Raw genomic sequence first — 15,547 nt, 5'->3', positions numbered from 1 at the left:
TATATACATCAGAAAACCTTCTGGTACTGAGGATCCAACTCAGGACCTTGTGCTTGCGAGGCAGGTGTCGGGCACCACTGAGCTAAATCCCTGGTCCTATAAATATTTTAATACTAAACTTATGGAGACACCATGAATACAAGTTACCATTGGCCTCTACTATTACAAGAGGTGCTTTATGGGCCGGGGATTTAGCTCAGTGGTTCCCGCGCCTGCCTCGCAAGCGCAAGGACCTGAATTCAATCTCTGGTACCAAAAAAAAAAAGAGGTGCTTTAGCTTCCAGACATTAGTACAGAGAACTGCAGAAGTGTGCATACATTTTTTGATGGATTCTGTAGAAATTGGGATACTAGCATTTCCTCTAGCTTCAAATATTTTAAGCCTGTGGTTAAATGAGAAATAAATGGCAATTCAAGTCTATCCTTACAAATATTAATCATTTGGTGTTTATAAACTCATAATCTATTTTACCTGTTTCTAGTCCCTTTGATGGTTTATATTTTGGTTCACAAACACAGCACGTTCATACAAGCTCACCAGTACTCCAGGCCTCCAAAGACTCTGTAAATGGCCTCCATGGCTGAGCTACCTTCCACAGGAGTTATGTCATTCTCTGTACACTGGTTTCTTCTGCCGAAACAGTCTTCATGAGCCTTTTATTTAAACACCACTCAAACTTAAAAAAAAACAAAACAAAAAACCAGTGGCAGAGCTAAAAAAGATCTCAGAAGGTAACTCACTTGGTCTCCCTTGCCCAAACATACACAGTGGTCCTGAGGATGGACGGATCTTTGTCAAGGAGTGTACTGTGAACTAACAAGAAAGTAAAGACTAAGACTCCATACCAGAGGGCCAGGGGAATTAGATTTATCAAGGCCCTAATGGGTGCCAGGCTTGATATACACTCAATCCCAAGAAAACAGTGACCCCAAGTAATAGATGAAACTAATTCAGAAGTTGCATGATTTGCCTAGTAACCAAGTGTGTAAAAGAATGGCAGGAATGAAACGAGTCTTGTTCAGCAACATAATGTTCCCTTCACTGTTTCCTCCACATCAAAAACTTGCAGATTTTAGAGGTCCTTGACCAATCTCAATCCATCCCGCTTAACATCTCCATCAACCCAATAGTAAATTCAAATCATGTGAAAATTAAGCCATCTACCACACGCGGTGTCGGTTGGAGAAGCATATTGCTCAGGCTTCAGGGACATTTCATTTATTTAAATGTTTTTATTAAAAAAAAATTAAAGACCTTCATGGCACAACTTCTTCCCAGCACAGGTATGTTTTAGTTATACCAATTACAATACAGTTACAACCAGTAAATCAAGGGGGGGGGGAATTTCTGACTTTAAACTTAAAAAAGAGGGGGGCCACTTCAAACAAAGTTAAAAAATACTTTTGAAAACCTTCCAGAGTAACTGCCAACATAGCTGTTTTATATTGGCATTCCATTTCCTGCCATTTAAGCAATGCAGACACAGGTAGTGCTGAGAAATAGTGTCCCAATACAAGGTATACAGATGAGGTAATTTACAACAACACAGAAGTTGTTACTCTGTAAACCCTTGGCCCCCCTCCCCCATTTGGATCATTTAAAAACTCTCTCCATGCTTCTGCAGTGACTCTCTAGCATAAAAACAAAAACAACTTCTATTTATTTCAAAAGGCTCTTGGTTGCACTTCAGAGTCCTCTGCATACACCTTCAGTTCTTGCAAGATCTGATGGATATAAGTCCAGCTGTCTGCAGCTTCCACATCAGTCTCAGCTACACCTAGATTTCTGAGCTACAAGACCAGGGTGGGAAATCCATCTACAACCCTCCTCCCTACCAAAAGAAAGATTTCATTAGTTATTAAGTGTCCTGTTCAAATCACAATCCAGTGCAAATGTAATCACAAATTGCATCTCTGGCACATCTGGTGCTTTTAGCTTCTGCACAAAGTCAACATGGTAACCCTCACAGCATTCTAGGGCATAAAAGGGTAAAGTACAATAAACAGTCACTGTAAGTGGCCCCAAGGAAGAAAATCACCCTGCCAGTCAGAATGTTTTCTCTTCAGCTCTCCCTACAGTTGAGAAGCATACAAGAGGAGGTGTTAGCTTCTTCTATAAAGTTTACCACTATATTCCCTAAAGCCACCACCTTGATAAAGTTACTAAAATCAAGATGGGTTACAAAATTAGGTACGTTCATTAAATTTAATTCCCCAAACAATTATGTTTACCTATGATGCCCAGCTGAGAAAGGCCTGTGAATCTATAAAGACAGGAGAATGGGGAACTAAGATTTTAGGCCTTAAAATGTCGGAAGAATATTTCCTAGTCCCCATAAACAGCTACTGTAATGAAGTAAGAGGAGAAAATACAGAGCTGATGATTTTGCTATTGTGCTTAAAAAACTAGGCTTCCTCAGTGAAGCACCTGATAAACTTAGGTGGTTGGTTTACAGTGGAAAGTCCACTTTATAAACACACACACACAAAAACTGGCAACTTTTTCCATCCCCAATCCCTGCACTGCTGAGACACAAAATGAGTTTTATGGCAAAGGATCCTTAATCCCCAGAGACACTTTGGCTTGTGGTGCTTTTTTAAGGCCTCTCTGCCCTGCCCGGTACCATGGGTCGAACGAGGGGTGTATACAAATGGGGGCCTTAGGAAGCCTCCACGGTACAGGGCTGCAGGCCCCTCAGATGTGAATGTGACACCCACCCAGCGAGAATTACACAGGGAACTTAAATCTAACCTTGATAAATAAAACCAAAAGTTTATTTACACCGAAGAATTCCAACACTGGATCTTTCACATATGAAGGACAAAGTATATATATACACACAGCAAAAGGTGGCAAGGCTGTAACAAGAGTTGATAGTTTCCCATAATTACAGGTCTACCATTTCCATTTCATTGGAGATAGTGGCTCTGCTCCTGCCTCTCAGATACATTTACAAGACTGAGGAGCAGGTCTTCTCGCTGGATGGCATACAAGGGAAGGAAAAGGTAGGGGGAAAAGAAGGTAGCTTAAAATGAAACCCAGTGTGGCTGCATCTCCATTAGCTCTTAGATTTGCTAGCATGAAACCTATATAGATAATGTTTCTTTTTCTTTTGTAAAAGAGCAGTAAGTTATGCCCAATAACTGACTTCAAGATGGCCAAGCCAAATTGAAAAAGATTTTGCCTTCTCTCTCCTACCAGCTATGGAGCACAACATGTTGAGACATGAAAGGGAAAAGGACCAAGGTAGGAGCCTCAGAGGGATGTTGTCACAATTTTAAACTAAACTGACACCAAAATTATAAATGAGCTGGATTAGGATTAGGTCAATAAAACATGATTCATACTGAACAAATGCTTTCAGAATCTGTCTGCCTTTTGGGTAGATTTTCAACATCTCCACGTAAGTACGACACGCTTCCACTAGAGTCGCCAGGATAACTGCACTGAAGCACTTATGGAACAAATGACTAGCAGTATACTGCTCTTACAGATTGGGTCTTCCCTGCCTCTTTTCCATCCTGCCTCCTTCCTTCCCACCTCCCTTGAGAAGCTACATTTTTGTAATCTCTGGAGAAGAGCACGAGATACAACCCCCGCCCCTTCCTCCCCAGAGTATAGGATGGCGGGGGAGCAATGGTAGGAATGGGAAGAAATTTCCACCCAAATGCAGCAGCCAGGATTGAGGCTGGTTTATATTTTGTTCTTTAGTGATGAGAAACTGAATTTTGAAGGGGAGAAAAAAATTTGTCCATGAAATATTCCACCTGCAGGTAATCTTTCAGGGAATCCCCTGAGTTATGAAAAGTTCAAGTTAAAAAAAAAAAAAAAGAAAAGAAAATCAGCCTATTATAATTTTTTTTTTTTTATGACTGAACTATTATAAATCCACAAGCAACGGTTCAGACACGGTGCTTCTGAAGTGTTTCACCCTCCCCGCCAGGCGCAAGTTGCATCAAGGAGAGGGTGGACTTCCCCACCTCTGCTCAGGCATCAGGAGAAAGTTGGGGTCATTACTGCTGAGCGCCAGCGGCAGCTGGAACAGGCATCCCAAGGGGGTTGGCAGAAGCAATCACTGGTGAGCCTGCCAGAGGTCCGAGGGGTGAAGGGGTTGGCACTGAAGAAATCCCTGAAAGAAAAGAGCTGACAGTAAGCCAGACACATCAACCATGCCAATTTTAGCCACCAGTTTTTCATAGGCCTTATCTCAAAAATAAAACAATGAAAATTCATTCTTTATTGAGGTTTCCTCTTGGCCACATTTTTACATATATATTTAAAGTACAATTCTTGTAAATTCAAATTAAAATGACAAGTCCTCCTGAATTTAACTTGGAGAGTTTGAACAGTTTGTTTGTTCAGGGTAAACAGCTAGTAAATGGAGACTATGCTTGGATTCTATCACAGGCCTGTCTAGGGTAGCACAGTGCAATAAACAATCTGCTCTGGAACCCGTGCTTTCTAATGTGGTCACCACCAGCCAGTGACATGTAGCTATTGAGCACCTCTAACGCAGCTGGGGCAACTAAGGAACTCAACTTTTATATTTTCTTCAATTTTTATTAATTATATAGTCACTACCACACTGAAAAGGACAGGACGGCAGTCAAAGCGCACATGCTTTCATACCATGCTGCTCTGAAAGGTGGCAGCTCCCAAAATTACTAAGTCATTTTGAGTGAGAAAGAAGTACTTCCCACCTCCAAGGCGAAGTGGTGCTTTGAAATTTATTTCCAATAATTCCTTCCATTTCTCTAGTTAACAGAATTATTTTTAGCTTGCCCTCAATCACCCAGTTATTAAATTTTTAAAATGCTATACAGAGTTTGGGTATGATGGTGTATACCTATAAACTCTGGAAAGCTGAGGCAGGATGACTGTAAATTTGAGCCCAATCCCACATAACTGAACAATTTAGTGAGACCTTATCTCAACGCCTCCCACCCCATCCCCGCAAAAAAAAATAAAAAAGCCCCACTACTCCTCCTTATATTCAAGGCACATATTCCAGGATACCTGAAACTGCAGATATACTATGTTTTTATCTTAATGCATAAATGACACAGTAAAAGATCAACAATATAGAATTAGAACAGTATATTGTAGTGAAAATGATGTGAATGTGTTTTCTCTTTAAAAAGTCGTGACAAATTATTTTTGCACTGGAAGTAACCAAAACTATGGATTAGGGGGTCTATTTCATATTCATATAGTTTAAAATACAAAAGGTTCAAAGAATATTCAAAGAAAAGTCTGTTGATTGGCCAATTTAGGGCAACATTTTTGAGATGTATTCAAGATTTTGTGTCTATACACGAAAATAATTTTGTGAGAATATGTATGTAAAAATCATATATAAGAATGTGATTATATTTACATACTCCTGTTCTTGCACATGGTTCTTCATACCTCACCCTCATTTACATTATTTTAGAGCTAGAGCTCTAACAACACCGAACACTTAGTCATCTTTTCTCTGACCACATCATATTCCACTGAATAGGTGCCCCATAAATGATTTAAATCAGTTTCCTACTGATAGCTCTTTTCATTGTTATGCTATTATAAATTAGGTTGTGAATAAGCCTGGCTATATGTCATTTTGCACACAGGAAGGATACTGGAGGATAAATTCTAAAAGGTAGCTGGTTCTTAAAAAAAAAAAAAAGTATCATGGCAGTAATGAAGAGTATCTGAGTACTACCCTCATGACAAGTGTACCCAGTTGGGTGCTGTCTATACATACAGTCCTCAATTTCTCAACGTTTCTGAGGGCTTCTCAACTACTGTCATTCTAAACTGTGAGATGAAAAGATTTCTTTTAATTTTTCATAGCTTGTTGGGACTTGAAGCACCTTACAAGAAACTTTTTGTTGGGATGCTGTGATTCTGATCTGAAAGAGACTGATGACATTCTACTTAAAGATAGTTAAAGTAGGGGCCAGGATCTAGCTCAGTGGTTCCCCTGCCTGCCTCACAAGTTCAAGGACCCGAGTTTGATCCCCGGTACCAAAAAAAAAAAAAAGACAGCTAGACTATACTGAGTGTCAAAATCACCTTGAAATCTGGTGGGAAAAGCTACAGTATGTCACTGAGACCCTACAGAGAAGTAAACAAGAAATGAGGTTATGAAGGAGGGACAAAATTAAATCTAACTGACTTCAACTTTCTTTTTTGAAAAAAGGAATTAACCAATGAACTGACCTGACATCATGTTGGCGCTGCTGACAGGTGTACTGCCCCCTGGCATGCTAGATGAACCCATTCGAGCCTGGTCCTTCACAACAGTATCTAGAAAAGAGAAAAGTTAGATTCTGTTTTGCTTAAAAAAATTAAGCTAATTTGTCTAGGTGGCTTCAGAGTAGCTACCTTCAATCTTTGTGTTGTATTTCTACTTCATTGTTATTTCTGGAATCTAAGGTGGCAATGGCCTTCACCATGAATTACACTATTAGCACAAAATAGATATACCTTTCCTATGCAATTGGAAAGGTCAACTCTGAAACCAAATGGTAGGAAGATGAGGTAATTATCCACAGTACAGCTAATTTAATATGAAGCTGGTGGGGGGCGGGGATGTAGCTCAGTGGCACCACGCACGCCTGGCAAGCGCAAGGTCCTGAGTTCGATCCCCGGTACACAAACAAACAAACAAACAGAACCCGGTAAGAAAAAACACACACAAAAAGAAAACAAAGCAAAACAAAACAAAAAACAAATCAAACTTGTCATGCTGGGGTTTAATGGAGACAATACAATCAATCTAACCAGGTGAAGACAGATTTATTATTAGAATGAACTGAATTTATTTATTTTGTTTGACACAGGGTCCTGCTATGTAGTTCAGGCTGGCCTCAAACTAAGAGATCCTCCTGCCTCAGCCTCCTAAGTGCTGGGATTATAGGCATGTGGCACCACACTCAGCTCAGCATGAACTGATTTTAGTGGTTTACAGCTCAGCTGTTCAAAGCATGGTGCAAAGCTATAGGTCTGTGTAGGTTATCGCTATGACCACAGACCTCACTCTCCATCCCAATCAGCCTGTCCATTTGCTTCAGGTACAGGAAACTGGGCAAGAGGGTAAGTGATTCAGTCTAAAACCATCCTACAACTCCCCATGAACAATCCAATGATGAAGCTGGCATCATCACTGCCTGCAGTGGGTCTAAGTGGCCCATAAGACGGTATACTTAACTATACTCACTAACCTAATCAAGGTGTTCATATAATATTGACACTTGTAATTCTCACTGGCTCTCTCCAATTAATGATTACTAGAGACAGAACAGACATGGGAGATTTATTTAATTCAACCACTACACACTAGACACTAAGAAGCATCGCTCACATAGAATTTTATAGGTAACAATCCTCTGAACAATTCTGTACAACAGTTGATAATGTTTTTCTTATGCAAAGAAACTGACTCAGTGCAGGTAAGGCAACTTTGCAGTGAGCTAACAGGAGCTGTACTACAGCTCTATTCTACAGGACTCTAGGCTGGAGCTTTCTTCACATCATGTTCTCCCTCACCTCATACAGTTTGCAGGGCAGTGTGGGAGGGCTTGCCCAGGGCTTGCCAGGCTCTGGACAGTTGGACTCACAGAAATAGGGATGTTCCATGGCTTCTCTTGCAGTGAGCCGTGACTGGTGATCATATCGCAGCAGCTTATCCAGGAAATCCAAGGCCTCTGGGCTGACAAGGTGCTGGTTTTCACTGTGGACAAAGCGTTCCCATCGCTTACGAGAGTGTCTGCAAGACCAAATGAAGGAATGAAAAATGGGCCATCTGGGGCAGAGATTCCCAACTTCATTCCTATGTATCTTCCTTAGCGGCTAGCTCAGTGAACACCAGAGGTAAAATTCCAGCTAGTAATCTTGTACCACTCTGCCACAGAGGGCATAGGGTCTACAAGCTAACTGGAGACTGGGAATAGTAGTGTATCATAAGAGAAATCTAGGTCCTCTCAATTTTAAGAACTATAATTCATTCGTTACTTTATTGGATGTGAATGCTCCTATGCAGCAGGGAGGGTCAGGCATCTAAGCTAACCAGACTCTTTCACACACACACAGACACACACACACACACACAAACACACACACACACACACAAACACACACACACACACACTCCTGTCATCTCTGCCACTTGACCAGCAAAGTCTGCATAAGGAAGGTTCAGCTCCTGCTAAGCAGTTAGTATGTAAGTATTGTGCCTAGTCACTAACATCAGAATAATTTGTCTGCACATTAATCTATTTATTTCTTATGGGGAGGCATCTGTCATTTAAAGAAGCAAGCCAAATCAAAAGAGTTTTATTTTTTGGCTACAAGGGATAGAGCCTTGACATTGAGCTACATCCCTAGCCACCTACCCTATGTTTTAAAGTTTTGAGATAGGGTCTTGCTAAGTAGTCCAGACTAGGTTCAAACTAGGAAACTTCCTGGCTCATCCTCTTGAGTAGCTGGAATTAGAGGTATATGCCACTATGCCTTGCTAAGATTCTGATTTCTGACTCAACTGTAACCCTCTTTCAGAACCTGTATTTCATTAACTTCACAGGAACCCTTTGACTATAATGTGTACTCTTGCCTGCTTAATACAACACCCTACAATACCAGACCCACTCTCCCATTTTAGCAATGTTGACAAAGAGAATATGACTACTTTGAGGACCCCAAATACTAGTTTATGCCCAAAGGGAGTCATAGATGTACAGATTTTGTATGTATGACTTACCTGCCCAAGATATCATTGAAACGGGGATCTAATTCAATGTTGTATTTGTCAATATAATCATATAAATCTTCTGTCCCCAGAACCTTGGCTATCCTCACCAACTAGTATTGAAGAAAGACAAAAACCCACACAATATTCACATTACATGATTAAATCAACAATTAATCATTACTGAATTAACAAAAAGGCATCAACATGCCTCCAAGTATGAATGTTATCTACTACCACTTTAAACTTCTTAGTGTGGCAAAAATGGATTTCCACATAAAAATCCCTAACTCAATGCATTATGAAAATGTTATAAAGAACAAATAAAATGCTTTATAATATGGTCCCTTCTCTTGAAATGTCCCCATAACGGTCTTACTTCTTCCACCCTCAAAATCGAAATGAAGATGTCACTTCTTTTGGGAAGCTACCTTTCCACACTCAAGACTACTCACCACCACTTCCTTCTGTTCCTTGTCACACTTCTACTCTGACAAAGTTCCTGATCTGTTCGATTCCCTTACAGATAAGACCTTTTTCTATATCCCTCAGTTCAGCTTACCAACTGACAGTTGCTGACTGAACTTCAGGTGGCAGTCTTTGAATCATTAAAGATAACTACTATGTTCAAAGGGAAGAAGTCAACAGGACCTCCACAAAGTCCTAGAAACTTTCCAGGTTCTCCTGAATGAAACAGCCCCTTGATATTCAAAGGGGAAAGTAGAGTTGTTTTAAAAAATACCACCTGTATTTCTACGGATATATAAATTCAGCCATATAGAGAGATTCAAAGGATCACAGAAGTAGCACAGAAACATGTTACAGAAAATATTTCCAGGGCTGGGGATTTAGCTCAATGGTGCTCCACCTGCCTCGCAAGTGCAAGGTCCTGATTTTGACCCCTGGGACCGAAAGAAAATATTTCCAAACTTAATAAAAGTTCATGGATGTTCTACAGTATGGCACTATTCTTTATAGTCTGGATGACATTCCGTGGTTGTTCATTTGAAATATTATTCTTTGAACTGCACTCATGCTTTATAAAATATTTCATGTCTATTTCACAATAAAACAAGCAATGCAAATTTAAAAGACCACGGTAGGTAGGGAGAACCAAATAAAGTCTGATTTCAAAAGGCTGAACTGATAGGTCCCAGAAATACCCATCTGAAGATCAATGTCAGGTAGGCTGAACAAACAATGATGTGAAAATTATTCCCTATCCTATGAGATCCTGAACAAATAGGGTGGGTGGGAGGAGGAATCTGTATTATATCAAGATCCACTGGGGTTTCTGAAGAGTGGGCAAGTCTTGCCATCATTACATTAGATAGGTGAGTTCCTTATGGGAACAATATATATTACCTGATCATAATTGTCATGTCCATGGAAAAACGGCTCCTTCCGGAAGATCATACTTGCCAGCATACAACCCAAACTCCACATATCCAAACTATAATCATACATCTACATTAAAGGAAATGCATAGTTATCATATATGAATCCCCAGGGTTGTCCCTTCAAAATAAAAAATAACTTTTCGCTGGGCACAGTGGCATACAGCTGTAATCCTAGCACTCTGAGAATCTGAGGCAGGGGGATCACAAATTGAAAGCCAGGAGTGGTGGCCCCCACCTGTAATCCCAGCACTTGAGAAGCTGAGGCAGAGAATTGCTTTCAGTTTGAAGCCAGCCAGGGAAACATAGTGAGTTCAAGACTAGCTTGAACTACATAGTGAGACCCTGTCTCAAAACAAAAACAAATAAAAAGAAATAAATCAAGTCAGCCAGCCAAAATATCAATAACTCCATGTAGTTCTTTTCAGTCTTCTGTATGTTCTTTCATCCAGTTTATAAACAACTTGGACATACGGCATTGAACTGTTTTCACTTATGCAAGAAAACCCCCAAACTGTTCATTTTATAAATGTATTAGAATTTAATCTTTTAAGTTTTCTATATTTAGGACAGTGTTTTTGTTCATCACTATTTTGAATTAATGTTGTAAGGAATAAATGTAAATTGTGTTTTTGGGCTTAAGATTACATTCTTTAGGTCCCAGAAATGGAATTTTTAGGACAGAGTAAAACTACTTTGTTTGGTTTTGGTTTTTTGACAGGGCCTTGCTTTGTAGTTCAGAATGGCCTTAAACTCTCTATGTAGCCCAAGCTGGCCTTGAGCCCACAGCAATCTTCCTGATTCAGCCTCCCAAGTGCCACCTTACCTGGTAGATTTTTAGCTTTTAAAAACACATGGCAAAGGGCCGGGGATTTAGCTCAGTGGTTTCACAGCCTGCTGTGCAAGGACCCAAGTTCGATCCCCGGTACCAAAAAACAAAACAAAAAAAACCAAACGAACAACAACAACAAAAAAACGCATGATAAATCTATCAGTAATTTTAAAAAAAACGTTTTTGGGGCCGGGGATTTAGCTCAGTGGTTCTGCCACCTCACAACCACAACAACCAGAGTTCGATCCCTGGTACCAAAAGAAAAAAACAAACAAGCGCCAAACTTTTCGTTGAGGGGGGTCTTTTTATATTTAGGATACAATTTAATATACAAAGGAACAATTTTGGGTTTATTCTTAAAAGTTGGTTAAGGCTAGCTTGAAATTCAACCAGTTCTGGAATTTCTGACTAGAAAAAGTATTTTGAGTGTTATTTTTTTCTCTTGGGATAAAATGCCGATTCATTTATAGTCTACTGACATAATGCAACATGAATTATGCTGGATAAAATGATTTCTATATTATATTTCACATATAAGGAACAGCTATGAAATGTGCATAAATGGTTTGCTTAAAAGCACAAAGTGACTTTTTGCAAATTATGGGCAAAATAAACTTTGAACTAAAACTGTACTTGCTCTTCTCACCTGATAGTCTACAAGTAGCTCAGGGCCTTTGAAGTATCGGGAAGCAACTCGGACATTATATTCTTGACCAGGATGATAAAACTCAGCTAGGCCCCAGTCTATTAGCCGTAGCTGAAAGAAAAACAATGAGAATAAACCATGAACAATTTTATCTTCCTCTAAGCTATTATCATTCTGGCATTAAAATACTCTTAAACTCCACCAATGTCACATTAAAGCTAGGTGTGGTACTGCAAACCTGTAATTTCAGCACTCGGGGAAGCTAAGGTAGAGGATCACAAAGTTCAAACCCAGCCTGAGCAACTGAGACTCTGTCTCAAAAAAAGGCCTGGGGATGTAGTTCAGTGCAAATCTCTAGTACCCTGTGGGGTGGGGTGGTGTGTGTGGGAAAAGAAATAAAGGAGAGAAGGAAAAAAGGAAGGAAGGAAGGAGGGAGGGAGGCATTTACTGGTTACCCATAGCCTTAAGGATAAAAATAAAATTTCTCAGCTTAATAGACAGCTTTCTCCACATTTTACACTCTCATTGCATTGTTTTCATGAATTTCTTAAACTGTTCATTTCACTAAAACATCCCTGATAGCCAATGTTCTGCAATCTACCAGTGAACAGCTCCCTATTTTGAGGGATAGCAAATTTAAGTTAGCTCCTCAATGAAGTCTTTCTAATCACACAAGCAGAATGAACAAACCATTCTTCAGTCCTCTGAACCTTAGATATAACTTCTTTAACAGAACGTGCAGTTGTTTATGATATATTTGTTACCTTTCTTTTTTAAAATATCCTTGAGGGCAAGACTGTTTCATTCACCTTTATAATTTGGAGAATTTAACACAATTCCTGGTACATAATATAAACTTATATACCAGTAAATAAATATTTGCTGAGTGAATTTTACCAAAATGGGTCCTGAAAGTGGACAGAGACTAGTAGGACAAGCAGCACTTCATCGGATCAATCCATGCTCTGGAAGTGTGAACAGCAGGCCCTGAAGAATAATGTCTGACTAAACAGGCACTAAAAGTCATTGTTTACATGGTAAGTCCCCGATTTATGAATTATTTATGAATGATTCCATTCTGGGAACAACATTTCTACGTTGGATTCGTTTCTAATTCAATAAAGTGAGTCTTCTACAGTACATCTGTGAAAGTTTGCAACTCAAATGTTCTTAAGTTGTGGACTCAAAACTAAACCTCCAATTTCTAGCAAACCCAACTCTACTCACATTCTCTCCCTTGGTTAAAGGTGATTTCAACCATTCTGCCATTCAATTCAGGTGAAAACAAGACTGACTTTGAATTCTTGTTTCCCTAACAACTCACATTTCATGTCAACCAATCTTGTTGGCTCTACTATATTCTTTATTATGTTTTTTGTTTTTGGCCCTGCCATGTTCTGACCATTACTATCATCTCCAGTGCCTCTGCTACCACCATCTCTCTTGAGGTCAGATGCGGGTGGATGCGCCCTGCTCAGTCTGGCTTGGCCCACCCACTTGCATCCAGGAGACCTTGAGGACGACACACACACACACACACACACACCCGCCCGCAGGCATACCACCCACCAGCTTGGCCGGGCAGGCGCTTGTAACAACAGCCAACCCACACCCCCGACCTCTTGGCTGTACAGGTACCTGGTTCCACACTACAGAGGCAAAGGGGGACATAAAGGCCATTGTCCTGAGTTGCAGAAGTGGACAACAGAGAGAGAGAGGGCCTCTCTCAGGCTCCCTGATGAAAACTGAAGCCCACTGGAAAAGGGAAGAGAATCTCTGCAATATAGGCACACCACACCACCGTACTTGGTAAGTTGGAGGGATCATCACCTTCCATTAGAACCTGTAATATTTTCAGGGGAAAGACAGCTGGAACCTGTAATAGAACCTTGCAGAGTTCAACCCTGCAGGAGAACAGGGAGCTCAATTTGGGACTTGGAGCCAGAAATCTGCCTGAATCTCACGAGTCTGTGACTGGCTTACTGAAACTCATTGACTTATAACTGACAGTACCAAAAACAAAAATGAGAAGACATTTAAGCAAGGCACAAACTCAGACTTCCACCCCACAAAAGGCAATTTCTGGGGAAAACGAGGTGGAAAAGTCTCATAATCAACCACATGGACACCCTGAACTGATAGCACAGGAAGTAACAAAACAGATGAACGAGGATCTAGAAAAATTCAAAGCAGAAATAATCTCCCAGATAACTACAGAGATGGTGAGCAGAGTGAAAGACATGATTAGAGGCTCTAGAACAGAAACAGATAAAAAAAATAGATGAGCTCAGAAACATGCTCATGAATGCCCAGGATAAGAAATGGAAACCATGATCACCCAACATAAGAAAGAAATGGAATCCATGAAACAGATTCAAACAGATATTCAAGAGATTAAAAACTACACTGAAAGCATGCAGAGCAGATTAAGGGAATCTAAAGATAGAATATCAGATATAGAAGACAGGATTGAGGTTAAGGACCATGAAAACAGATTTCTTAAAGATAGTAAGGGACCATGAGAAATCAATCCAGCAGCTGCTAGATGATGCAAGGAAGAATAACATTAAGACTGATAGGAGTCCATGAAAAAAACAGGAGAAAATACAATTGACATAAAAAAACTGTTCACAGAACTAACAATAGAAAACTTCCCAGACAGAGGTGGAGAACTGGACATACAGATAAGTGAGGCATATAGAACCCCAACTAGCCATGATCAAAAAAAATCTATGTCGGGCCGGGGATTTAGCTCAGTGGTTCCGTAGCTTGCCTTGCAAGCGCAAGGACCTGAGTTCGATCCCTGGTACCAAAAAAAATCTATGCCTAGACACATAATAATCAAGATCCCAGAAACCCAACAGAAGAACAAAATTCTACAGGCAGGCAGAGAAAAGAAACAAATCACCTATAAAGGAAACCCCATCAGAATCATAGCAGATTTTTCAACATAAACCCTCAAATCAAGGAGAGCCTGGAGTCAAGTATTTCAAGCCCTAAAAGAAAATAACTTCCAACCTAGACTGTTGTATCCTGCAAAATTATCTTTCAAAATCGATGGGGAAATTAGATACTTTCATGACAAAGAACACCTGAGAAATTTCATGAACACCAAACCAGCACTCCAAACAATCCTAAGCAATATCTTAGAAAAAGACAATGAAGGTCACAACTCCATGAGGCCCAACAGAGGGCAGCCACCAGGCAAGGTAAGAAACTAAAGGGAAAGGGGAAAAAAAAAAGAAATAAAAGAACCAACAATAGTAAAACAAAATGACAAGGATGAGTCAATATCTATCAATTTTAACTATCAATGTTAATGGTCTCAATTTACCAATCAAAAGAAACAGACTGACAGAATGGATTAAGAAGCAAAATCCAGTAATATGCTTTATACAAGAAACACACCTAACTCAAAAAGAAATACATAGACTGAAAGTAAAAGGATGGAAAATGGTTCTCCACACCACAGAAACCCAGAAAAAAGCAGAGGTAGCAATCTTATTTGTAGACAAAGAAGATTTCAAACCAAAACTAATGAAGAGAGACAAAGATGGTCACTACATCCTTGTGGAGGGAACAGTCCAAGAGGAAGAGATGACAATCCTAAATATATATGCACCAAATACAAATGCCCCCAACTATACAAAACAAACATTAATGGACACGAAAAACCAAATAAGTCCTAATACAATTGTAGTGGGGGATCTTAATACCCCATTATCACAATTAGACAGATCATTTAGACAAAAAATTAACAACGAAATTCTGGAACTGACCAAGCTACTGAACAAATGGACTTAATACATATTTAGAGTGTTCCACCCCACTAAATCAGAATACACATTCTTTTCAGCTCCACATGGTTCAATCTCCAAAACAAACCACATGCTAGCTCATAGGACATGTCTGAGTAAATGTAAAACAACTGAAGTTGCCC

General features: G+C 39.8%; 1 protein-coding gene across 18 annotated transcripts in view; it reads right to left on the bottom strand.

The window, feature by feature from the left end:
- Csnk2a1 (casein kinase 2 alpha 1) overlaps positions 1-15,547 on the bottom strand; it is a 79,635-nt gene that overhangs the window by 9,303 nt on the left and 54,785 nt on the right. For 13 of the 18 annotated variants that reach the window (XM_004840633.4, XM_087188790.1, XM_087188796.1 and 10 more), the window contains 6 exons: positions 11,608-11,718; positions 10,098-10,199; positions 8,745-8,845; positions 7,606-7,754; positions 6,206-6,292; positions 2,754-4,130 (listed from right to left, as the gene is read on the bottom strand). In XM_004840633.4, the coding sequence (XP_004840690.3) occupies positions 4,015-4,130; positions 6,206-6,292; positions 7,606-7,754; positions 8,745-8,845; positions 10,098-10,199; positions 11,608-11,718 (666 nt within the window). In that variant the 3' untranslated portion in view covers positions 2,754-4,014. Of the gene's footprint in view, positions 1-538; positions 678-2,753; positions 4,131-6,205; positions 6,293-7,605; positions 7,755-8,744; positions 8,846-10,097; positions 10,200-11,607; positions 11,719-15,547 lie in introns of those variants that run through there. The other 5 variants (XR_015442001.1, XR_015442003.1, XR_015441999.1 and 2 more) reach the window with 2 other exon arrangements.

The sequence above is a fragment of the Heterocephalus glaber genome, unplaced genomic scaffold, assembly GCF_053883595.1.
Source record: "Heterocephalus glaber isolate CG9 unplaced genomic scaffold, H.glaber_assembly_v1.0 deba00001532, whole genome shotgun sequence".
Classification (NCBI taxonomy): domain Eukaryota; kingdom Metazoa; phylum Chordata; class Mammalia; order Rodentia; family Bathyergidae; genus Heterocephalus; species Heterocephalus glaber.
This window is presented reverse-complemented; position numbering and strand designations above follow the sequence as displayed.